This window comes from Schistocerca gregaria, chromosome X (genome assembly GCF_023897955.1).
Source record: "Schistocerca gregaria isolate iqSchGreg1 chromosome X, iqSchGreg1.2, whole genome shotgun sequence".
In the NCBI taxonomy this organism is placed as follows: Eukaryota; Metazoa; Arthropoda; class Insecta; order Orthoptera; family Acrididae; genus Schistocerca; species Schistocerca gregaria.
The window spans coordinates 35,734,484-35,762,364 of record NC_064931.1 but is presented as its reverse complement, the minus strand read 5'-3'; the positions used below and the strand labels follow the sequence as shown (position 1 = coordinate 35,762,364).

At 37.6% G+C, this 27,881-nt stretch overlaps 1 protein-coding gene across 1 annotated transcript in view; it reads right to left on the bottom strand.

The window, feature by feature from the left end:
• Positions 1–1,090: 1,090 nt before the first annotated feature.
• Positions 1,091–27,881, bottom strand: part of LOC126298592 (uncharacterized) — a 41,836-nt gene continuing 15,045 nt past the window's right edge. Inside the window, exons 2-4 of the mRNA XM_049989966.1 lie at positions 12,960–13,253; positions 5,029–5,244; positions 1,091–3,804 (exon numbers count right to left, since the gene is read on the bottom strand). Of these exons, the coding sequence (XP_049845923.1) occupies positions 3,376–3,804; positions 5,029–5,244; positions 12,960–13,253 (939 nt within the window). The 3' untranslated portion in view covers positions 1,091–3,375. The remainder of the gene's footprint in view (positions 3,805–5,028; positions 5,245–12,959; positions 13,254–27,881) is intronic.

Sequence of the window (27,881 nt, the reverse complement as noted above, 5' to 3'; positions counted from 1 at the left end):
GAATACTTGGCTCTGACAAATATGATTTCAGACTTAGAAAGCTTAACATATACAAAATTCCATGTCAATGTGGAAAGGCTTAGATCAGCCACTTGAATTGCACAGCACTGGATGGGTGTGTACAACACTGATGTCACATGATGCTACAATGGCCTGAAAAATCAGCAGAAGTGGAACATTTTTTAAATGAGGCACACGGGATGAAATTTGATGAGACTCTGGAAGTACTGGCAACTACCAGACTCTCATCAAATTAAAATTTGGGTGCCAGGCAAGTTGATCAATAAAGACAAGGGTTTTCCTCTTAGTAAGATGTAGAACCCTGTCCCTGTACTCCATGCATCAAAACACAAAACTCTTTGATGCAGTTGGACCAAGTGTTTGAGTGTGATGTATTGTTGGCACCAGTATTCTACTATCAGCGGCACCACCAGCTCAGCCCAATCTTGGGGGCAGCAGCTGTGGTGGGTGGCACATGTGCCATGTACAGTATAAAGGGGTACACATGACAACTATTTGCAGCACTGTCACTAATTTTCGATGGGACTCAGCTGCTGCAGAATCATCTGAGCCTCTGATCTAGACAGTGCTGTATTTTTATGCAACATGACAATTTAATGTTTCTGATAATGTTCCTGGGACTTATTTATTCATTGCCTGCAATATCTCAGGTCATCCTTTTTATGAAAGAGTTAATATTCAAGATAACTTCTCTAAACACAAAAAACTGGCATTTTAAGTTCAGTTGTGTGTTCAAGTAATTCAGAAGTGGTCTTTAGATTTACAGAACCTCTATGAGATAGGAGAGCACTCCCAGTAAGAAAATGTCTGGTTAGATCAGAAGAGTGTATACAAGGATGTTTATGACTGGCATATTTTTTTATCCTCTTTTTAGAAGATAAATGTCAGAATTCAGTTTTTCTTGTCATACTTTCATGCACCAGAAACAACATTACTTACTGGATAAGGAATCTCAATCTCTGAGCAAAGTTCTAATTACTTCTTAGATTTTCTGAAAAAAATTTTATGTGAAGCAAAACAAGTGAATTAATTTTTTTTTAAAATTGCATGTGATATTAAGACAACTACAAAGTTCACAGAAATTTATTTTTTCAGTTTCACAATTCACAAGATCTCTGGATTTTAAAAATTTAACACAGTCCACTAGATACTATCAGAAGCAGAATATTTCAGCCACTTAAGTACACTAATTTAAACACCTCACAATGTCAAGTTCTTACATTAAATGAAAAGACAAATATATGTGTTTGACTATCATTTTTAGTCTGATATCAGTGATCACTTCTTTTCTTAAAAAAGAATTTATTTCAACATTTGTTTGGGCAGTGAACCATGTCAATTGTATCCTATGATATTACAGAAGATGATACTCAGTGGCTATAAGAACTATATGAGGGCTGAAACACACACAATACAGAAACGAAATTTCGGAACTGCAAGATCAATGGGCGATTTAGGAGCTGCAGTAAAAAAGAAAGAAGAAACGAAGAGGGAGTGAAGGTAACCACATTATGCTCAAACAGTAACTCAAAGAAGAAACTTACAGAAAATATAAATACAACAATAAATGAAACTGAGTCCTGTACACATGAAAAACATGCTGAAAGAATAAGAATCAACTGCTCATTTAAATGAGCATGGGGAAAAACAGTTCTGGACACATAAGGTGACTTAGACAGGTAAGCTGAACCAAATTAATAAAAAGATATAAATATAATGACTAAATGAAGTGAAAATAAGAAATATAATGAAATACAGAAAAATGGGAATATACTTTTTCACAATAAGGAAGGACAGTCATTATAGTTGTGTGAGAGTAGCAGAAAGAAGAACTCATCAAACTGCAAAATAAAGGAAGCATACATCAAATTATAATCAGGGATGTAGAGTAATAGGGAAAAACAAGCTGAGAAGTGGGGAAAGAGTCATTAGTAATAGATGAGCTTACTGAACATTGTAATTTCAACATGCCTGGAAACACAAGTTATATAATGGTTGTGGAGTCACTTATCATCAATTTATTAGATAAGCTTATGTTACAATCAGGTGAACAGTAATAGCAAAGTTGATGTTCAGTAATTGGCTTCCCTCTGCAGAGCTCCAAACAAATGGTACTAGAGAGGGAAACAATGGATCTAATAAGGCAAGCCCTCTCTCCTGTCTACAAGATACTATTGTTTTGTCAAAACAGGATGTCTCAATGACAACACATATACTAGTCAATACTTTATGGCCATAATTTCAATGTAGAAAGACTATTTGTAGAATAACAAAGTGACAATTTGGTAACTTATGAGACTCCATCTTATTGGAAGAAGAAATGTAGTAAAATGTGGATTAAAAAGGCACAAGGTACAGTGCTCAAAGTCATGGAAATAATGCACAAGGACAGAAAAGTGGGCACATATAAGTAAGAATGGCATTAACAATAGAAATATGGAAGAAGACATTGAGTAGATCAATGTTTATAAGCAATGCAACCTCTATAAAGGAAGTTAGTTAACTTATTAGATGCATGTATTTTTATCATGAGTACAGTGGTAGTTTGAAAAGTGAGAAAAGCCCAGATATTTACATATGCAATGGGATGATCTAATACCTGTGTGGGACAACCCAACAAGTGAGATTAGTCCTGCAACAAGATTCTTTATCTTTAGTTGGTCCAACTATGACATAAGGGAGGGAACAATTCTTATAAAACAATTTAATATTGTCATTGAAATTCATTAACCAGTGGTTGCCTTCAATACTGCCACAGGCTCTAAAATGAGTGAGTATTCCAAATGTCAAAGAGCATGTAACTGCTGTTTAGTTCAGAATTTCCAAAATATTTACATTTAGTTTTCTCTAAGTTTGTAGAACACAGACCTTTTAAATTTGACTTGCATCTTAGGATATAAAAGCACATGTCACATTAACACAAAATGAAAGAAATAAACAGTAGCATACTAAGTTGCATTATAAATAGTGGTCTAATAAAAATTAGTTGCACTAAAATTGTAAGACACTAATAGCACCCTAAAGTAATACTAATATTTCTCAGAAATTTTCAAGTTTTTCAAAATCGTTTTTCTTCCTCTAAAATCTCATTATCGCCGTTTTTGTGCTTCTTAAATGTTGCTTTGGATATAACCACAGCTAAATATACAGCCAAAAACCCCAAATGAGGCTCAGTTTCCCATAAAATCACTAGCAAAGATTAACAATGAAAATTCCTGTATCAAACTCAGACCTGTCCTCAAAAATGCTTGAATAAGAGTAAGAATTCCTTGACTCACACCCACCCAATCCTCAAACACAAGTAATGTCACTTGCACTTGTGGCAGAGACTGAAAGAAATTTTCTATTGGAGTTCTATCCTGGCCTGTGTAAATAAGAGACAAGATTAATAAAATCTTGTGTCCACTTATCATGGGCACTGGTAGTTGGCACTACTACTTCATTAAATTTGGATCTGTGATATAATACATTAGCAGACAGTCTATCCGTTAAGAGGGTTGCTTTCTTATCTGATGATGTTTCTGACAACTTTATGCTACTTGTACACTGTGCTGACATAGCTGTCGATTGCTTTAACCTTTGCTTTCTTTCTAAATAAGATGAAAGTTTGATATATGCTTCCTTTGCTTCCCTTTGACCAAGTGATGCAGCATACTTGAAAAGTTCTTGAGCATGAGAGAGGTCCTTTGCAACACCACCTAAACCATACATATGAAAAACACCAAGATTGTATATTGCAGTTGGATGTCCTTTCTCTGCAGCCATTCTGTAATATGAAGCTGCCTGCAAAACAATTTTACACAAAAATAAGTTAATGAAAGAGGATCATGGTAAATGAGTAATAAAATAAGTTATATAATATAATGTGTTGTGTCTGTTCTTTCAGACATGTCTGAAAGAACAAACACCATGCATTCATATAACTGGTTCACCTCAATGGTCAATAAATCCACCACCTTTAGTCTGGCTGCACAACTTCATTCGATTTCCTGTGGGAATATCAAAACAGTGAGCCTGGAGGGCATGGACAGGAACTGTGGATAGCTGTTGCTAGGTGGGAATGTGGGTCAGCCGAGTGACATGCCAAGATATTCCACGTAACTGCGATCAACACTGTGGAAAGCACAGGGATTAACGCAACTGCCTAGTAAGCAGGAGATCCAGGTTTCGAATCCTGGTCTGGCACACATTTTCACTCATTGCTACTGATTCCACATAAAGTCCCAATGCAGTTGAGATCAACAGTTCCTTCCTTCCTCCCGCCCCCACCTTCATTTACATAAAAGCAATTATATATTAATAATTAATAGGGTTGAACAAAGATTTTCAAAACCAGTGCCCTCTCTTTTCTTAAAACTTCCATGCTGAGAAGCTGTATAAATGCAGGAAATTACTCATGAACATTTCCTCCTTGTCTTCATCTGTGAAGATGTCATCCACAAATGTGGATGAAACATTAGAAAATATTCTTGCATATCAACCTCAAGTTTCAACAGAAATCAGTTAATGAAAAAGGCCTTTCTGTAAAAATACAACATTTTAGTGTTTGAATCCAGTTTCCAGCACTGTTGTGCTGAATTTGGTGGGACATTCTGTTCCAAACAACAATCTGCCAACTTCAAATTACACTTCTGAGAAACTGAGCTGCGCCCCCCCCCCCCCCCCCCCCAGCCTGCACGCACACCTAGTAGCATGTAGCATTCCATTTGTCCTGATGGAGGTAACTAAACAGAAAAGTGGCAGAATATATCTACTTGCATGATTTTTTTTCCCTTTTTTATGTTTGACTGTAGCTTACTTTCAAGTTGACATAACTGTGACAAAATTTTAGGCCTTTTTCGCCAAAGGTGGTACTGCAACACTAGAAATTGTTTGGATGTAAACAGAAGATTTTTAACATTATACCACAGTGATTATATATATATATATATATATATATATATATATATATATATATATATATATATATATATATACAGAAACAGAATAAAGGATGCTCCAACCCACCTGAGTCAAATCCTTCTCTACACCAAGACCCATTTCATAGCAAATGCCCATATTAAATATAGATGTTCTGTTGCCCAGCTTTGCTGATTTTAGAAAGTATGTAGCTGCTAGCTTCTTTTTTCCTGATTCCATGTGCTTCACTCCAAGCTTATTATCAACAGCACCAGCTAGTGCTTTCTGAATTTGTGCTAAATTGTCTGTAGCTTTATCCAGAGCCTAAAATGCAGAAGAAACTTAATACAATGTAAAAGAAACTTAATATAACATAAAACTTAGTTATTTCACAGTTAAAGTATGCACAGTGTTTCAGGAGGAAACATACAATAATTAAAACCTGACTGGCTGATTGTATGTTATTTCCCCTTCAGACTGTTCCACATCAACATAAACACTATTCACAATAGTTCATGATATCACACTTTTTGGCTTTTAATGCATGCTGATATGACACAGACATTGGGAAGAGACCATATTCATGCAGTGTTTAATGCCTTTGAATACATTGTTCTGCAACAGGCTGTTCCAACAGTGCCCCACAGAGCAGAAGCACTCCAGAGAGCTCACTGCAGCAGATTGTAATCCACATGGGGGTGTAAAGAGAATTTACTGCTCCCTGGTTGCATGAAGCCATAACTGATGGAACAATGTGCATTCAGTAACAGCAATGGATAGTTGTGGAAACCATGTCTCAATTGGAGGCTACATTTCTATTTACTGATAGGGATGGACGTCCACAGCGCCTTGTATGTCACAAAATACATAATTCTGCTACAAAGTACAACATACAGTGTCAATGTAAACATCCTCATGTAACACGTTACAAGCAGGTAGAAGGCAAAGCACATAGTGTGTTAGTAGCCAGGCTTATGAACAACATACCGGGAGACTCAAATTTAAAAAAGGAATTTTAGGACAGAATTTATAGTAATATATGAGATTAGTTCACATACTGTATTGTGTTTATACTTTTGAAGTGAATGATAGTGAAGGAAATGTGAATGAGGCAGCAGTTTGAGCAAGCTAAAAAGTTGCTACATTAAAGCAACAAATAACAATTCATTTTCAGTGGGGAGCTGCAGGCAATTCAATGGGTTTGCCTTTTGAAGCGAACAGAACCTCATCAAATGCTGGATACGGCAGCAAATTCTGAGATGCAGCTCAGGAAAAAAGCCGAGAACTTAATTGTCTTTTCGTTTGCACTTGACAAAAGCACTGATCTATACAACAGTGCTCAGCTTTCAGTAACTTTGCATGGTGTAGATGGAGCTGCAAGTAACGGAGAAAGTCTGGGATGTGGTACTGCTCCATAACAGTGCTCTAGGACTTTGCATATTCGTGAATCAGTGGACAATATGAATTTACCGTAAGATAAACTACATTCTGTAGCCACAGACGGTGGATCACAAATGATCTGGCACCTTAAGTTTTTTTTTTTTAATTCTAATTTATAATATACTCTAAAAAGTGAATTCGAGAAAGACGTTTTGATTGTTCTCAGCTTCTTTCACTGAAAACAGTAGAGCTAGGAGGCATAATGAAAGCTGTGGTCGAGTGGGTGAATTTTGTGTCGTCTCACATGGCAAACCAATGTCAATTCAAAGGATTCCTGCAAGATATGGAAACAGTAAGGTGACATATCTTACCACAGTACAGTTCATTGACTTAGCAGAAATTTCTTGATGTTTTCTTTGTCATTAATAAGGAAACATTAATAAGGAAATCTCTCTCTCTTTCTCTCTCTCTCAAACTGAGTGGGGAAGAAACACACAGTCTTAAAAATTTAAAATGAATATCAGACCTAGTATTCCTAGCTGACAACTATGCATCCCAACAATTTAAAATTGTCATTGCAGGGCAAAGAGCAGCTAATGACATGAACATCAGAGCATCCATCAAAAACATTTTCTTTGAAAGGCAAATGAGTAATGAAAGTTCAACATTCTTCAGACTTTGACTCCTTTAAAACTGCCTGAAGGTACTAGTTTTCACAGTTACCAAACCAAGATGAAGTAGCTCACTACGTCTTTTGAAAAAAGATTCTGAAAGCCCACCATTTTGGAAATAGAAATGAAACTGTTCAGCACCGCTTTCTCTTTTTCACCTGATGATTTGGCATCGTCATTCCAGTTAGAAGTCACAGATTTCCACAATTCAGCTTTGATCAATGCTAAATGTGACATGGTGGTCCCATTCATTACACAAAAATGCTGCCCAGATCATGTGCATGTCTGGGCCTACTTACCCTTCTGAGCCGCTGTTCCTAGTAATCAAAATAAGAACCAAGGAATAATCTTTCCTTCAGGGTGTGACAATGAAGAGTATCCTCTTTATTAATGCTGTGAACTCCTTGATGGCCAATATATTTCTGCTTTTGGTCTGGATAAGTCAAATTTCAGAAGGCCAATACACTTATTCGATTTCTTTACTTGTTTAGCTTCCTATTTCCCTGATGTAGTGTGAAATTTCTCCATAGCACTTAAGAGTATGTCAGTCATTTTGTAAGGTGCGGGTGGCAGATCAAAAGGCTCGCAGTGCCACATGGTGGCGCACCTGATTGTTCAAAGTAAGTGACAACACTGTGTAGAGCAAGGAGTGCAAGAGCTGGAACAGCCTGCACTACAGGCTAGTCTTCTTTTAGGAAACTATCACTGGCACTCTTGAACAGAAGCAATCAAATCTGAAAATTTCATAGAGGTACATGATGTCACCATAAGTGGCATGTGTAAATGCCCATGACATCACAGAATATTTTCAACTATGCTGGCAAATTCCAACAACATTTTTAACTGGAGCAAGGTAGTATGGACTCATTATTTCATCCCTTTTCTTAAGCTGTTTCTATCTTTGAACAACTAATGTTTGGATTCCAGTAATCAATCTGTCAAATGTTGTGACTCTCCAACACTTGTACATCAAACTGAATATATGTCTCCCCCCCCACCCCCAGAAATGTCTATATTATTATCTTCCAAAATATGACCATCACCTACTAAAACAACCTGCATACATACAACAAATGACCCATTAGCGTTACAGGTGAAAGTAGAGTATTGCTAAGACATACTCCTACAGGAAAAAATTAAAGCAACTGCTTGAAATGCATGAGAAAAGTATTACTAATGAGAAAAAATAATATGATAATTGTTATAGTTAATTAAAAAACTATTAATTAGTAATTGAAGCTTGCCTTAACCAAAATGTTAGTTTAAACACCATAGTGCTTCACTAGGCACTGTCACATCGAAAGTTAATTGATGGACACAGCCCGTTGAAGGACCTATATATGACGATCTACTCTAAATCATGATGCAACTTGGCATTTTTCCTCACATAAGTCCTACCAAGTGAGGACTGCACCCTCAATCTATGGGTTTGTAGGCTGGCACTTAACAACTACTGGGTCTATGTTCAGTGGTACGTAAGTTATACTCAAAGTAACAAATAATGGGTTTTAATAAATCCTGTATCTGCAGCACAGTTCCATCAAATAGAATGGTATTATTAATATAAAATGTGAAGTTCGCAGCACTTTTATGACTAATTACGCTGCTCTAATATATTTACAACATGAATTTTTGTACAAAACTACTGTTGTGCAAAGTTAGCTTGCCATATTAATTTATATTCATAAAAGAATCCTACATATTTCACACATGATTTGACACAAAGTTAATGGAGTGCTGAGGGTATTAACAGTTACTGCAATATTTGGGGTGGTAGAACAATCAACAGAAAATGTTTTACTGCAGGTATGCCATAATTTTTTATCACATAACTTGAATGAGGGAGAGCACAATGAAGATAAATATTATTATAGAACCATGCTTTGCTTTTTTTTTAGTTTTCTTTGTCAATAGTGTCCAATCATTCTTAATATGAGAGAAATATGCTTCTAATAATAAGAGAAACTAAATGTAGAACAATTTACTGAACCTGATAAGAAAATATGTGCTGTTACTGAAAGTGGCATGCCATAACCATCAAAAACAAGCAGTTCTTTTCCATGGAAAAGACACTGCCAATCTCAGCAAGAGATTGGGGTAACCATTACCAAACAGTCTGTGTAGTCCACTTTACATTGTGTTGTGTGTTCCTCGCTGCTTTCTTTTCTTATTTCAAAATGAATGAAGAAGATACTCCAGGTCCATCATGGTGTTCTGGTGCTACTTCTACAACCCTAAAAATAATCTGCACTTGTTACCATCACTATGTGACAGCTTCACTTTTAGAGAAATAAACCACAAATGTAGGTTACTAGCCGTGTAAGAGGCAGGTGGGATTTATTCCCCTGAATTGCCCCTCTTCCCACGGCGGATTAAGTCCTCATTTGTTCATGCTAGTAGCCAGCTTCTGTTGAAGTGTCTACACTATATCACAGTTTACTGTTTTCAGAATTCACTAACTTTTCTTCTCAGTGATACTCTATTGATCTTTTTTATCAGCAAAGAAGTGATTTTCTGTTATTGTATACACTAAAACTTGTCTGTTGAGCTATCATGTAGTAACCTACCAACATACATCACCATGACTTGTTATTTGTAAACACTGCTGCATAATCTGGATAATTATGAATTATTCTGAGAGCTGGGTATTTTTGCTGGACAGACTGCAATGCACTAAGTGAGCTGGAAGAGGAGAAACTGGCTTCTTGTGATGTCCCCATCAGAGAGCTCACATTTTTTTTTTTTGTTTTGTTTTGCTACGTTGTTATACTTTTAGTCTAATATAGCTTGTTGTAAGACATCTCCAGTCCAGTCCAAAAGGTGAAATTTTACTGAAGAACACTGGCGGAGCAGGACTTTAAAGGGTTCACCTCATTTGACATCAAGCATACAACTCTATTCAGTGACAGGAGGCTTGTTACAACCTGAGAGTGGAGTAACGTGGCTGCAAAAATGTGACAGTGAATGTTGACCATTACAGCTACTAGGGGTAGAAAGGCTACTGATGTCACGCTCAAACTGCCAAAAATTTCTGACAACTGTTAACTAAAGCCAATAACAATGTAAGACAGATACTACAGAGAAACTTAATTTGTTTATTAATTATTACACAATGGTATGCAAACATTATTACTTCAATATTAACTAAAACAACCATGAAACAAATTATTTCTGAATGTTTGTGAAGATGGGCACAAACTGTAATTCAAAGTATGGAAAGTTCATAAAGTTAGAAAATGCCACAGCAGTTGTCCTTGTTAACATATACACATAAGGTTGAGTTTTAACCAACACTAATGTGAAAGCAATGAGCAATGAGCAATGCTCCGTATGTCCTCGTATTAAGTGACAAATCAGTGTCACATTTCATAGTACTTTCTTCCAAATTTACTATGATTAGCAATGTTATGTTTTTATATGTTGAATGTTGCAACTAGAGTTTGGATTTTTCATGGGCACATGCAGAGGATGAGCAAAATGAATGTGACATCCTAAATCTAGTCCATGTCATTTGTATGGTAGTCTACCTGCAATCTTTGTAAAAGCCACTTACTTGTTTGTTTTTATGCATAACTAGGCTGCAGACAGCAATGGAGCCTACGGTGAATAGTAAGTGAGCGGAAACAGACTAATAATGTGCTGCATCGTTTGCTCTTAATCTCAACTTCCCCCATAGCTCTATTTCATCCAATGTAGTTTGTACAGTGTAGTGAGTGTAGAAGTCAGTATTCCTGTAGTGGATTCTACATGAGAAGCAGGTTGCATCTTGACAACCTTTCATTTCGTTAAAATGTACTCTCATATTGTATGAGAGTGCTTTTAATACAATACACAAGTCTTCTTATGGTAGTTAAAGTCTGATGACACTACAACTAAAGCCAAGGATTTCTCTCCACACAGACACATACAATCAGGTTCAAGTTAATTTGAGATTTTTACTTAAATGAATGTAACTAAACCAAGATTTTAAAACTAGTTAACAAAAAGATTTATTTCATTCCACATCCAAATCTGTGTTTCTTGGCCATCAGAGAAGTGACGCCAACCACAGATCATCAATTCATGACACATAACATCGAAATTGTTTTGTAAAAATCTTAAAGGGGTTTTGTCAAATTTGGTAGATTTGTACACAATGCAACAGAGGTAAGTGTTTATCAGGAACTTTTCAGCTTTTAGTTCTACAAGGATCAAGCACTAAATAGTTAATCATGATTCATTTGCTGAAAAAATAACTAATTATCAGTGTCATCTTTCCATGGTACAGTGCCCCATGAAGTATATAGTTGATGAGATAATAAAGTGAGACTTAAGAGGAGAGCCAACACCTCTTCCACATATTTTACCACCTAATTACATCCATTACTGGCAATTTTACTGCTGTGATTGTATTACTTCTGTAAAAACGAAAACCACCATCTTCAGTCACAAATAGTGATTTTTATTGCAATACACAATGCATTTTGAACCCTGGGACGGGGGGGGGGGGGGGGGGGGGGGCCTCAACTCCATTGTATTGGAATAAAAATCACAATTTGTGACTGAAGGCAGTTTGTTCTCTTTCATATTAACATTAATAACCACAGCTGAGGGAGATGTACCTTTAATGTACTTTTCTGAAGAATGTGACTATCTTAATTGTTGTCGTGGTCTTCAATCCAGAGACTTGTTTGATGTAGCTCTTCATGTGCGCTACTCTATCCTGTGCTAGCTTCTTCATCTCCAAGTAACTATTGCATCCTACATCCTTCTGAATCTGCTTAGTGTATTCATCTCTTGGTCTCCCTCTACCATTTTTACCATCCATGCAGCCCTCCAATACAAACTTGGTGATTCCTTGATGCCTCAAAACATGTCCTGCCAACTGATCCCTTTTTCTAGTCAACTTGTGCCACAAATTCCTCTTCTCCCCAATTCTATTCAGTACCATCTCATTAGTTACATGATCTACCCATCTAATTTTCGGCATTCTTCTGTAGCACCACATTTCGAAAGCTTCTATTCTCTTCTTGTGTAAACTATTTATCATCCATGTTTTACATCCATACATGGCTACACTCCATACAAATACTTTTAGTAAAGACTTCCTGACACTTAAATCTATACTCAATGTTAACAAATTTCTCTTCTTCAGGAAACACTTTTCTTACCATTGCCAGTCTAATTTTATATCCTCTCTACTTCGACCATCATCAGTTATTTTGCTCCCTAAATAGCAAAACTTATCTACTATTTTAAATGTCTGATTTCCTTATCTATTTCCCTCAGCATCACCTGATTTAATTAGACTACATTTTATTATCCTCATTCTGATTTTGTTGATTTTCATCTTATATACTCCTTTGAAGACCATCCACTCAATTCAACTGCTCTTCCAGGTCCTTTGCCGTCTGACAGAATTACAATGTCATCAGCAAATCTCAAAGTTTTTATTTCTTCTCCATGGATTTTAATTCCTACTCCAAAATTTTCTTATATTTCTTAATTACAATGACAATACTCTCAAACTCTCTGTTACTCATTATGGAACCATCATACACAAGGGCCAACCTGCTGTAGAACTGAAAACATGTAATATAGCTCTTAAGTATGAAAAATCTTTTTGGCTCTCGGGCAAAGTGTCACACTACAGATCCAAAGGTCTTAGTTTTGCCCCCCAGTCAGTTCTACGAGTTGTGTGTCATTTTTCACTTCTTTCAGCTCTAGCAATGTTTGTTAATGGGAAAGATGCCAAGATGTACAGCAATTCAGAACCCGCATTAAACTGCAAGTCCCCTTGTAACTGGCTGAGTAAATCATGCCATATACATACAAAAATCCTCAAATAATTGTTTTTAGTTGGACCACATTATACAAAGTAGAATGAATGTGAGCAAAATTACTTTTAACTCTTAACTGATTCCAATCTGCTTATAAGATATAATGACTATCGATTTCATTAAATATATGGTAAGGAACAGATTATGAACATAGTGTGCACTTTCTTACCTCTTGCACTGTTAATGTACTGCATGCACTATTTTCAACTCTGTGAGCTGTAGTCTGAGTGGAGAGACTGTCTTTTTTAGCTACTCCAACAATTGGTTGTGCAATGCTACTTCTTGTCACTTCATAACTGAAGCTTCTGTTAGTTTTATTTATTTCAGTACTCGGCTGAGCAAATACCGTTCTTGTCAAATTGGGAGCAAGTCCTGCTTTATCAAATTTATTTCTATCAGGTGGTAGAATGCACTTTCGGAAAAATGGCTGGCTCATGCACCATCCTATGGCCAATGCTGTACTCTATAAGAAACAAAACACAATGCATTATTACATGATAAAATTAAAGAGTTTATTCTCCTGTATAAATTTAATTTTACTCAATTTCCACATTAGATAAGCTACTCCATCTTCCAGTTGCTTATCTCTTCCTTCCACAGTGAATCACGTTCACGATCTTATAAATGTACTTTTGATTAACTGAAGCATTCAACACCACTTCTCCAATTAAAAACTGTCAACTTACAACCTAACCTAAACCTTGGACTACACTACAGATCAGTATGGCAGCACAGCTAAGATTTTGCATTCACAAAAAAAACTTAGCTTCCAATGTAAATAGACCTCAGACTATGCTATGGATCAGTCTGTCATCACAACCTACATAGACTCATAAGAAATACTGTCACTGTTCTGTTCTCTGTCTGTCTGCACACACACACAACAAGAAATGCCACATCATTATGTTACAGGATGAAGCCGACATCCTGTGCACGAAGGTTCAGTTCACCCTCTATTTTTACTAATTATTTGAAATTCCCTAATGGAGTGTGCTGCAAGATTTCTAAAACCAACATCCACTTTCATATTATGAGTGCCCCTGAGAAGTTTTCATTTCTGCTGTAAGGGAAGATGACAAGTCTTATCTTGTTCCAATTTACTTAGTTCTCTTCTCTCACAAGAACTATACTTTCAACCACAGCAAAAGTGGTTGGGTTCGAAAAAGGGGGACAGGGTGTTTGGTATGTTACAGAGTACATCTGCTTGCTCAGTGTGAGGGGTGAGGACTTTGGGTAGGCATTACTAACACCATGTTTCCCAACAGTACCAGTTGCATGTCAGCTATCATTCCTTTTTGGCCACAACAAAGCCCTGGCTAATTGTCTAGAGGTCAGAACTTGTATAGTAGTATGGGCATTACTGTGCTGCCTGCATTCAATATGAAAGGCAAAGCAGGTCTAGTCACGGTGTGTGCCTGTAACCACTAACCACCTTGTCAGTCGTATAATGGTGAACGAGTGTGGGGCAATATATTGCACAGAACCTAATGAGGGCATCTTCAGACTGTGCTGTTATTGTAACCTTCTGTATTTAGGTTTTGAATGTCCCGTATTGCCATTTCATCTCTGTAGATACATCCACTGTACCACAGCTGCCACCAATGCTGCAGGACAGAGTGCCAACACAGTAACTGCCACCCACTATTCCAATGACACTAGTGGAGATACATGCATTCATCAATACAGATACCATCCAGATCACTAGCAACCCAATGGGCTGGTTATAAGGGGTAGGTATCTAATTTATTTGACATATGCAGATATGAGCTTCGGCATAGGTGACACTGATGATAATATCTAGGTAGCACCCCCTTCAAAAAGAGAAAATTTCACTAGTAACCAGATGTTCACTCTACAACCTCTGATGTTGAACCTGCATTAGAGCATCAGCACTGCCTGTGCCCATCATCATACAATAACATCAGAATCTGCTACACAGAGATACACTAGATCGTTTATCTGAAGCCAACTGGTATCACTGATGAGTATAGCAACAACTGCACATACTATGGTCTTGTCTGTCACTCGGAGTCTCCTTGGAGTGGATCAATCTTCATTTACAAGACTTCATTTATTGCACTAGTTATTATTGGGCACCCTGTTTTTCACAGATTATTTGACAGCCTATGACAGTTCATTAATTACAGAACTTCACATATGTTGTTGTTTGGCTGCACCAAGTACTTACATTCCTGTTGGGTATATAAATTAGAGTCAACCCTAATACTAAACCCATCAACGATATGAAACTTGTCCTACATAACTACCACACATGACCTATTATATGCCAACCACATTATAGATGGTGATTCAGCTAAGCTAATCAGCTCCAGTATTTCAGGAACCATGTAATACATTTTAGTTTTGTTTTCACCTAGATGAATTGTGAGGAGGTCCTCATTAAAAAATATGCAGTTTCTTTGCATAAATATATTTATTACAGAGATATCAATATTAACTTCACTTTTTAAAATGAAAATACTAATATTGTAATTCTAAGAGAGACAAGTTCAATGGTATTTTACCCTTCAAAATCTGATTACAAGTTTTGGAGCAATTAAAACATTTAGAACTTAAGATTTGACCGTTTTGAACATTAAATCGATTGCTGTTTTATGCAGAAATTGGTAACTTTGTACCCAAATAAGGAAAAACACCATGCCAGATATGGAAGAAACACACTGTTTGCACCACTACAATACCTGTGTAAAAGCAGCACAAAAGAAATATCACTTTCATTCTGTGTATGTCATTCACATGCGTTGAGTGTTGGTTGTTTGGGGGGGGGGGGGGGGAGAGTCTTTCAAAAACCAAGATAAACTGGATATACTGCTACTTTAATGCAGATGGAACACAATGCAAACAGTTAAGTCATATGTGCAAAGATATCCAGATTGACAGTGACTGACAAGAACGACAATTCAGCGAATATGCAAAAAGCTTATGTTGGAAGGGCACTGGAATATTAGGCAGAGGGTAAGGAGAAAACAAAATGTTCCGGCATCTGTTGCTCATAATCCACATCTTAGGTGAAGATATATTGTGAGTGCCTCCGGAGTAAGTCAAACTAGTGTTTTCATTTTGTACCCACACAGCTTCCATCAGTATCACGAGTCACTTTATCAGCAGATTAAGCAACAAGGCTGCAGAAAACACACGGAATTCTGTAAGTAGTTGAGAACCCATGCTGGCCAAGGCAGGTTCAACATCAGAGGTTGTAGAGTGAACTCTGGTTCTAGGAAAGCATTCAGCTAGCTCTTTTCTGGTCAATGGGTATGACATGTGGGTGTTATCAGATGGCCTGCTCATTTGCCACATTTGACACCATCAGACTTTTTTCTTTGTGGTAAACTCAAAGATTATGCCCACACAAATGTTCTGATGATCTAACAGGATTTAAAACACAAAACTGTAGCAGCATATGCAATGATGTCAAAGGAATCTCATCTGTCTGTCTACGAGTCCTCACACCAGAAACAACAATGTTTATTGTAGTAGATGGTCAGCATTACAAAAACTTCATGATATAAATGGAATTTTAGAGAAGAGTTTATGACCAAGTTGTTTTGTGATACCCTTTCTGCTACTGTTGCTGTTGTAATTCTGCAATGTAAGTATGTATCTTTACATCAAATTCATGAAACAAAGTTCTTATTTACCAATCTTTATAACTCAGTCCCCTGTATTACAAATCTATGCAATTTTTGACATGCATCTTTCTTTTAAGGCTCTGGCAGGAACAAAAGCCAAAATGTCACTATAGTTAACTGGCAAACCATCCTTACATGATATGTTCTTTGCATTCCCATTCGTGTGTCAGTCGAATCATCATAGCCTAGTGTTATTAGTATCAGTTTTAAATCAAACTTTTCTCCGCTATTCCAATTTTTTAAGCAGTTTCCCTTAGACACATCAAGCCAAAGCACCCCATCAGCCTGACATGGCAGTTCCGTATAACAATGCGAACTTCTACATGAGGTAACAACTGGTTTCCAGTGCAAAACAGAAATTGTAATGTCTCCAAAACTACTAATCAGATTCTGAAGAGTGAAGTGTCACTGAATTCATCATTTAGAACTATGAGACTAGCAGCAGAAATTAATATAATTCTACCTGAAAAAGCAAAGCTGATACCAATACCTCTAACATAGTTATGCAAAGAGAATATGCATCCTTTAGTGAAGACATTTATCATAATTCATTCGGGGAAAATAGAATTATGGTATCTTTAACAGTTCAAGAAACAACTGGGAAGAATAGCTTAGCTGTATCACCTTGTATACTAGCAAACACAAAGTTGTTCAGTTCACTATGATAGTCATAACAACCCCCAGTCTGTTGGTATGAATGAGAGGGATAGTCCCACAGTTGCAGGAATTTCACTTCAGAGAAAGATAAGAATTTGCTCAGTAGCCTTGATTTCAGTTGTGTGTTCCACCAGGTACCATTTCTAATGATCTTGCTGCCAACAGTTAACTCCTTTCTTCGAACATGTGGAAATTTGCGTTCTTTTCTCACTTCTTTTCTGCCACTCTGAAGTATTACTAACACATTGTGATTGTCTTCTATGACCATTCAAATTAGTGACTGTTGAGATGCAATGTGTATACAGGGAGTGTTCATAAAGTATTTCAAGTGATTTCACTGTGAAGTGGCCGTGTGTTGCAGTGCATTTGGGCTAGACTCTGAAGGAGAAGAGGAAGAGAGAAGGATGCACCAGGTTCACAATGCACCCCAAGTCAGTCTGGTCTAAGCAGTGGTTGTGTCAGCGTCTTTTTCATTCAGTGAAACTCATCTCTGAGACCGTGTCTTCATCTGTAATGGAGTAAATGATTGAACAATGGTATGTGATCAAGTTCTGTGCCAAACTTGGCAAGAGTTATACTGATACAAATCAAGTGACTCAGCAAGCCTTTTCTCTTTTAACTGCACTGCAGATCTAGATTACAATTGACAGTGCAGCTGTCATCAGTGCTACAAATAAGAATTAGGCATAGAAACAGCACACTGATCAACCACCACGCCACAGTTGTCAACAATTACAGATCCACAATTACATACTGTTACAAGTAGTCCTGTAGACTGAACATAATTATAATGACACATATTCCAATCTAACTCAGGCATGTACAAGCATTAGTCTAATTTGACAGATGACATTACAACCGATACAGACTGCCTTTCTGCCCTGGCTTTGAAATTATATCTTGAATAATTTTTCTTACAACAACACTTGTGTTACTTTATGAACACACCCTGAGCCTAATCAGTGATTTTAACACTCAACTGATTCTAGTAATAGCACTACCATTTTCATTAAGAACAACATAGAACTTGCTCTATGAAACAGATACTATTCTTCGTCACTTACTTTAGATAAAACTGTGTTTCAACTAATTCTATCAGCCATTTAATCTGAATTACTTGGTGGATCTCATGATAGTATCTTCACCACCATTATTACTGTTACCATGTCTTAGTGAGAATGCCACACAAAATGAAATTTGCAATAGAGTTTCACACACTTCTCAAACATTGTTTTATACTTGTCTTCGTTAGAGTTGGTCACAAGAAGTCCAAATTTTAGTCAGCCACAATCTTTTGCAGCCTTCCTTCAGAGATACTCCACCACCTCTCCAATCTACAAAAGTACCTAGGCCATCTTTATGCTGCACCGACTACTAATCTCTTGCCACATAGGTCATATTTTGTGGAAGACCCAGGTGCAAGACTGTCCTATACATCTATTCAGCACATCTTATTGCAGCCCCATCACAGGCACATCTTATTCTATCAGAGGCAGTGTCACCTGTGGAATCAGTCTTATCCCATAACAGTACTCCTGTAACTTATGACAGTATTTCATGTGGACAATACCACCAAACAGCTGTCCAGCAAACTGTGGCTGATGACAGAGTTGAGCATTCAATGACAGAAAATGCTGCTCAGAACTTGCTTTGATTTCGATGACTGTTTCTCAACCTAAGCCATTTCAATCGTCTCCTAACACCAGCTTTTCTGAATTACATAGATGGGGATTGTCTTTGCAACATATCCTTCAATCCTCTAAACCCCCAATCTCCCTGTCCCACACAGACCTCTGCCCAATAACTGTAACTTCACTCAACCTGCACTCATTCTCTCCTCTTTGGATTTTCCATCTTCCTGTTCTAAACTACCTGACAAAAGGAGTTAAGTACCCAGCAGACATGGTCTGATATCAATGTAACTTCTTACTCATACAGACTATGAGCAGGTATGTAAATGATTTAACGTTGCAATTCTCTGTGATAGCTAGAACAGCCACTGGAGTGCATTAGTGTTGTTCATGTTTACTATTGTTACCAGGCCTCGTAGGGTAAATAAGGGGAGTGAACAGCATCAGACTTAGCGACCACTGAAGGACACGGAGATGCCATGTGTGCCAGTGAGACAGCATTATCAGCACCTGATAAGAGTCTGATAGGGACCTCATTGTGTGTTGCCATTTCGCCAGCTGGTCAAATCGTACAGTATCCAGATGTGTGGGGCATTCAGGTGTGACAGCATCCCAATGTTGAATTGCATGGGAATGTCGGATTGCATGGGAATATGAGGGCAGGCATATGCATCGTCAAGATCACAGTCGATCACGTCTCGACACCACATGGCAGGATCACCATATTGTGCATGGAGCACATCATGATCCCTTCACACTGTGCCTACCACCCAAGAACATGTAATGGACTCCCTGCAATATTCCGTAATCCCCCACCACTGGTTGGAGACTAGTGGCAGCTAGGCTAGGGAATTACACACACAGGCTGCCAATAACACAACAAAAATGGCTGTGTTTCGAATGGTGCTGTGGCCAGAAAGTATGGATGCTGATGAATGGAACTGTATTGTGTTCAGCAAAAAAATACAGTAGTGTAGTATGCTGGATAATCCTTGGCAAGTATAGCGGCAACCTAGCGAGAGGTCCAGTCTTCAATGTTTTGGACAGGCACAGTACTTTTACTCTTGGTGTCACAGTGTAGAGAGACTGAGTGTGATTTAGGTCATGGCTGGCAGTGATTGAAGGAAGCCAAATGGCAAAATGCTATGTCACAGACGTACACAGTTTTCACATGTCTCCTCTCATGTGACAGTATCTCAGTATCATTTTTCAACACAATACTTGTTCGCACGTGAGACGTGTTTCCACACATTGCCGGCATGATAAGGTGCTCACATGGGCAGCAAGATCCCCAGACCTACCCTGATAAAACATGCAACAGACGTCAACTCTGACCCACTGTCAGTACAAAGGACATCACGAACCAGTTACAAAAGTTGTGGGCCGACTTGGCTCAGGAGAGGATACTATGGCTTTATTATACCCTTTCCAATGAATTAGTGCACGCATCCAGGCCAGATGGAGTTCAGTGACATACTGATAGGTGGGCTCATACTGTCAAGTTCTTTGAAGTGTGACTATTTGGTAATCAATGAAGTAACATCACAAACCCTCTCAATTTGTGGAACTTCATTTCTTTCTCCCTTTCTGAGTGCTTAACCTTTTTTTTTTCCTTTTTCTTCAGACAGTGTCCTTCTCTATTCCATTCTACATCATGGAGCACTGAGCACAATTCCACTTCCTTGCAATAGACGCAAGCTCGCGAGTGCATTGATCATGGCACATGTATGTTATGAGTGGAATTAGGAACAAAAACTGTGATCTTCAGGTTGAAGACTGGTTTGATGCACCTTTTTTTCACTTTCTACCCTGTTAAGCCTTTGCATAATTATCACAACCTACATCCAGTTTAACCAGCTTACTGCAATCAAACATAGGTCCTCCTCTACAAATTTTACTCCATAACCAAACTGACTATTCTTTGGTGCCTCAGAATATACAAAATCAACCGATCTCTTCTTTTCGCCAAGTTGTGATGCAATACTATCTTTTCCGCAGTTCAATTCAGTACTTTATCATTAGTTATGTGAGTGACTCATCCTATCTTCATTATTCTTTGGCAGCACTATATTTCACAAGCTTCTATTATTTTCATGCCTATATTGCTTACTGCCTACTTTTCACTTCCATATAGGGCCATGCTATATACAGACAAACATTATCAAACAGCACTTCCTAATAATTTTTTCTTTCTCATAAATGCTCTTCTTTCAACAGTCATTCCACATTTTATATCCTCTTTACTTCAACCATCATCAGTTATTTTTCTGCCCATATGGCAAAGCTCACCCATGACTTTTAGTGTATCATTTCCTAATCTAATACCCTCTGTATCACCCTGTTTAATTCAATACAACTCCATTACCTTTGTTTTAATTTTGTTGACATTCTCTTTATAAACTCTTTTCAAGTCACGATCAATTCTGTTCGACTGATTACCAGGTCTTTTGCTGCCACTGACAGAATTAAAATGTCACTGGTAATCTCAACTGAAGCCTAATTCCCTTTCAAATATCTCCTTGGGTTCCTTTATTTCTTTCTCAACATAAATGTTGTGAAACACAGGGGATAGGCTACAGCTCTCTCTCACCATCATCTCAGTTACTGCCTACCTTTCACGTTCTTCGGCTCTTAAAATTATAGTCTGGTTTCTGTATAAGTTGAAAATAACCTTTTGCTGTCAGTATTTCATCCCAGCTAGCTTCTGCATTTAAAAAAATTTATTCCCGTCAACACTGTCAAAAGTTTTTTTTTAATTATCCAAATGATGTAAAGGCAGATTTGCATTACTTCCTTTTGTCTTTTAAGTCAAGTCACAGGGTTGGTATTTCCCTGTGTGTTCCAACATGCCTCTGCAACCCAAACCTGTCTCCAATGTTGCCTTCCACTTGCCTTTACATTTTACCATAAATTATTTCTTGTAATAGTTTGCAGTCATGGCTTACTTAACTGAAATATTCACAACTGGCAGCAACTATCATTCTTGGAACTGGGATTATTACATTCTCCTTTATGTTCTAAAGTTATTTCACCTGTCTCATATATCTTGCAGACTATACAGAATAATATAGCCATGGCTGGCTGTCCAAGAATATCAGTAATTCAGAAGGCATATTATCTACTCCAAGGAAATTGTTCCAACTTAGGTCTTCCAGTGCTCTGTCAAGTTCTCCTAGCAGTACATGTCCCATCACTTCATCTACTTCCTCTTGCCTTCCATAATACCAACTTGAAGTTACTTTCCTTTGAACAGTTCTATATATTTCATTCACATTTCAAGCCTTCCCTTCTTTGCTTAGTACTGGCTTTCCATTTGAGCTCTTTATATAGATACAGGTCCTTTTCTTTTCTTCAAAGGTTTTCATCATTTTCCTATTGGTGACCTCTATTATTCCCACAATCACACATACATCAACAGCTTTGCATTTCTCCTCTAGCCATTCCTGGTTCACTGTTTTTCATTACTTGCCAACCTAATGCCTTAGATGTCAATTCCTTTATCCAGCTAGACATTTATATTTTCTCCTTTTGTTTGTGTGTTATACAAGAATTTCTACTGAACATTGGATTTTACCTATTTGACTTCCTGCTTTTATTATTTTCTTTGACTTGTACTGTATTCCCTCACCTGTTCCAGCCAATTGTTGCTTAATTCTCTTTTTGAATCTTTTAGAAACCTCTAGTTCTTTTAGTTTATCCCAGCCCTATCTCCTGAATTTCCCAAGTATATTCTTCAATTTTAATCTGGAGTTCATAAACAAGAGCTATGGACTCAGTCCATGTCTGCTTGAGGAAAATTTCTGAAGTTAAAAAAAGTCTGATTTCTAATTCTCTTTCCTACCATTATGTAATCTACTGGCAGCATTCTGGTGTCTCCAGGATTCTTTCACATATACAACCTTCTTTCATGCCAATCCCCCCCTTCCTACCTTCCCCAGTATTTAATTCCAGTCCCTCATCACAAATAAAAGTTCATCTCCCTTAACTATCTGAAGACCTTATCTCATTACATATTTTTTTTACAAAATCATCATCTGTGGAGTTAGCAGGCACATAAACTTATACTACTGTTGTGAGCTTTGGGTTTTAGTCTGTGTCTGTAATTGTAACACATCCCCTATTCATATTGGTTCCACATATTCTTATTTTCTAGTCCTGTATTACCACTACTACATTTTTTGCTGATTATCATGTACTCATCCATTAAAAAAGGGTCAATGGAAGTGTGTGATTTCACCCGTCTGCTCTGACCCTTGACATAATAGTGTTGTGGTGTGTGACGTCACTACGGCACGGAGTTTTTGAGTTGGTTGTGTTTGTAGATGTTGTGTTGTTATATTTAATGGTGCCCTCTGGAGGTGGAGCTGGACATGCTGAGTTTAACATGTGGTATTGGGTTCATTTGAGTTTTTGTTGTCATCATGCTAACGTGGTTCTGAGTTTATGTTTTTGTTGCTATAACGAGTGTTGAGGAAGTGTTTTCAGCAAGTTATTAAGGTTCGCTTTGTTTATGTATTTGGTGCTTTTCTTGGGCCTGATTAGTTTGGTGTTTGTTGTGGGGAATGAACTCTAATTTTGTATTGCTTTTTTTGTTAGGTACAGATAAGGCAGTTAAGTTCATGAGTGTATCGCTACGTTTTGAGATATGTGGTGGTACAATGACTATTGTACAGCTTCTGCAGATTTTTGGTCACCATGGACATGTGGCGTTGTGTGTGTGTGTGTGTGTGTGTGTGTGTGTGTGTGTGTGTGTGTGTGTGTGTGTGTGTGTCAGAGGCATTTGTTGGTAAGTAATATTTCTTTTGGTTTTATTCTATAGTAATTATAACGTTTTGTGTGTTGTATATTTATGGAAGGTCAGTTGTGTTTTAATTGATGTCGTGAATATGGGGTATTTGGGTTTTTGAGTTGGTTTTGGTTCCACTTTTCGGAGTTGTAGCTGTTGGGTTTTTGGTATTGGAAGCTGTGGTTGAGCTGTATACATCAAAGGAAGTTTCCAATTCCACTTTTTGGGACTATAGTTTCTTTCTTTCTTTTTTTTTTTTTGCTATATACGCCGAGGAAACTGTCAAATTCCTGTTGGTGCAGAGGAATTTAGTAATTCAATTTTTTTTATATTATTTGTTTTGAGATTGTGCCGTATTTTTTCACTGGTGTATATTTAGCTTGTCCCCGCCCTAAATGCCCAATTTTCCATGGTTGTCCCGTTAAGTTTCATTTTATTTTTGGAGTGAGCCAACATTATGTCATTTTGTCATTATGTCATTGTTCACATTTATTGGTGTGTGTGTGTGTATGTAGCGACATCATTGTAGTCATTTTGTATAAGCTGGAAGTAGCCATTTCCGCCATATTGATTGCATCATGGGTCAAAGAAGACAGGTGGAATTGGACACTTCTGTAATGCCCTCAAACCTATGGTTCTTCCAGCCACTATACTTAACTATACCCACTTAAAAATAATTGCATTTTGATCACACTTTCAATGAATACATGACAAGAGTTGACAGTGGGGTCATTCCATGTCAAGAGTCCCAGTTTAGAACATGCTCCCAGCACAGCCATCTTCAATTTTGATGAAATTTGTACAGTATATACCTGAGGGCGCTACATGAACTTATGCAAAGTTTCAGGCTCACCTGTAACTTGGATGAGGTGCTAGAGCCACTTTTGTGAAGACCACTTTCACAGAAACCAAAAAGTTGTGAAGAAATCTTCAAGTTTGGCATTCCACTGTTCCTAATGTAAAAGAGCTAGACTCTGGCTTCTGGGTATAGTGGTACAACTTCTTGTGCTCTACACACAAACGATGGAAGTAGAGTTCCGAAAGCAATGAATTTGGCATAATCTAAGTTCAAAGAGGGCAACAAATCACATCACGAGAAATTTGTCCCATACTTTAACGAGGCATAAGTAGTGGAGAAAGTGTGTTATGCCCCTAGTCTTTTGCCAAACTAGTGTCTATCTGGGTGTTTAGTACATCACACGTTTGAGTCTGGCTTGTGTGTTTAATTGCTGTGCTACCATCCTGTAAATTTGCTAAAAAACATGAATGTATCAAAATATATCTGTGTTCAAAGTCATGTGTCTCAAAATGGACACCTACCACGTTACATTCATTAACACCTCTCAACAGAGCATATTTCATTCTATTAGAAAAACTTATTTTCATTTTGGTGTCTCTTTGGGTAAGGTGCAAAAATTGCATCTTAAATTTGAAATTTCGTTGATTATGTCTTCAGTGTTTAAATATCCATTTTGCTTTTTATTTGGTGATTTTAAACCTGTTTGTGACAGGTTCATTGCTAAATTTAACCATTTAACTGTACTCAAGACTGCTACATAATTTTTGTGAAGCTGAATGCTTATTAATTTTATTTCTTTACTTTATTTAGGACTTGACAATTTGATTTTTGTGCCTGAAGCACATCAAGTTGTCGCTAAAATGGAAAAACAAGAGGGTGAGTCCACATCAAATCATCCAGAAATTTTAGGAAATGACACCCATCATCACGCAAATCCTTGAAATTTTGTGTAATGCAAGTTTATCTAGATATATTCACATTTCCTAAATATAACTGTTGCAAGTCAATTACTTTTTCACTTATGATAAAAAGAAGTTGTATAGATTCAGGAATTCAGGCTTTCATATACGAGCTACTTTATAATATAAAAATGCAATAGTTCCTACAGTTTTTGCAGTGGAAGCTTGATCCCCCCCCCCCCCCCCCAAAAAAAGGGGGAAGGTTTATATTTTTATAGTCATGCTTCTTGTAGTGAATATATACCATATACACATCAGAAAAAATTGTAAATAATTTCTTTTAAACAAAATCCATGCATGGACATTATCATTTTTTAAGGTAGAACCCCCTCATATATACCTTTTGTAAATTTACAATATTATTATAGATATTCCATTATGTCACACAAAAAGAATAAGTTTGTAGAAACAGCGGGAAGTGTGAAGAACAACGTTACAGTACAAGAAATATTAAAGTTGCTAATTCATGACTACCATGTCACCACTGAATTGCTGAATCTGGCTACACTGAATTTCCCTAGGAAAAAATAATATCTGAGAACACTGTTTTATTGCCACTACATGTATTGCATCATCCGGTTACTTTTGTTTTGGGTCATGTATTCACTGAGAATGCAGTTCTGAGCTCTTGTACTGAGTCGTACCCAGAGTCATGTACTGAGTCGTACCCAGAGTCAATTACTGGTTAAAAATTCAATTGTTGAAGTTTTTAAGTATCCATTTCAAACCTAAAGTTCCCTAATGTTACAATAACAATGTGAAATACTTTTGTAATGAAACAATGGGATAGAATTATTTTTCATTATTTAATTACTTTTTAGGTTATACCAATCATCTTTTGAATTATTTACAACAAACATTGGTTTTATGACTGAAGCAGTGTGAAAAGTTCAAGCAGGTAGTGTTTTCTTCGAAAGTATCTGCAAGATATGTGTGATAATGTCCTGACTTGTGTGAATGAACTGACTAGTGAAGAACAAGAACTTTTATTATGACGAAGCAATAGTAATTCATTCTATGATTTAAGTGTTCCATGTATGTGTGTTAAACACAAGGACAGGTACCTGCACAGATTCTCTCTAAATAAGAAAATTTGCTGTGATCCCTTCAAGTGCCATAAATGATCTGTTTCATCTGGATTGCATGAAATTAATTTAGAAAAGGCGAAGACCTTCAAAATGAGAGGCTTTAGTATCATTCCTGGGGAGAAAATGTGCCCAGCCTGAATAAAACTTATTAATGAAAAACAAGCAAGTGACGACTCGTCACCAGAAAAATCTGTGCTCAATACTAGCGTAACTAGCTTAGGAGTGTCTGCTGCAAAGATACATTCAGTTGCTCAGCATGGTCGGCAAGCAACAGCCAAACAAAAACTGGAATCAGCAGCTGGGGCTTTGAAAACTAAAATTTCACATACATATGAAGTTGAGCTGGCTGCTAATGCAAGCACTATCCCTGACAGTGGTTTAATACAACTAGAAGAAAAGGCAAAACATCATGATGAACTCGTGGTCAAAATCAAACAGAAAATTGAATATGCAAATAATGGTGAAAAAATTCAGTTACTTACTCTTGTGCTGCCAACTTGGCCTCAACAAAAAGTCCGTTCCAAATTTCAGGTTTCTGAATATTTGGTACAACAAGCAAGGGCTCTTTTAATGGAGAAGAGTTGGTTGGTTTAAAAGAAGGGGGGAAGGGACCAAACTGCTAGGTCATCAGACCCTTGTTCCCATTAAAATAATCGAGACATACAAAAAACAGCTGGAAGAAAAGAGAAAACCACAAGAATGACAGAAGGGCAACAAACACTAAAGTGGACAAAATCATACAAGGAAACCACAGAGAGATGCAAGAAATATGTAGAAGAGATCAAAACAAGAGAGCAGATTACCATGGCTGGCTGACCATGAGAATAAACAGGAGAAGCCAGCCACTCTGCAATACATTACAACCTCCACTCTAAAAGCACTAGGGTGGAGAAGACAGAGGGACCAAGGACATGTGCTAAAATTTAGATCAAATGATAAAACCCACCCTCATGAATAAAATGTAAAATTAAAGCTTCTGCTGAGGAATTGTCACCTGACACCGAAGGTAGAGTGCTGGGAAAGTTAAAAGTCCATCGCATAGCGGCTAAAAGTGGGCAGTCCAGCAAGAAGTGGACAACCGTCATTTGTGAGCCACAGTCACACCAAAGTGGGTCCTCGCAACGGAGGAGGCAATCATGCTTTAGCCACATATTGCCAATGCGGAGCTGGCAGTGGATAAGTGATTCCATGTGAGAGGGCCGCATCGGAGACTTCCACACATTCGTAGTCTCCTTAATGACACGCAGTGTATTGTGTGTACTGTTATGGCACTCCATCTCCCAAAGCCAAAAAATCCTGTGGCCGAAGACAGAACGCAGGTCAGTTATGGGGATGCCAATCTGCAGAAGTGGTTTCCGTGTAGCCTGTTTGGCGAGCCTGTTGGCAAGTTCATTTCCTGGGATTCCGACGTGGCCTAGGGTCCACACAAACACCATTGAACGACAGGACCGTTCCAGGGCATGGATGGACTCCTGAATGGATTCTACCACAGGATGACGAGGGTAGCACTGGTCGATAGCT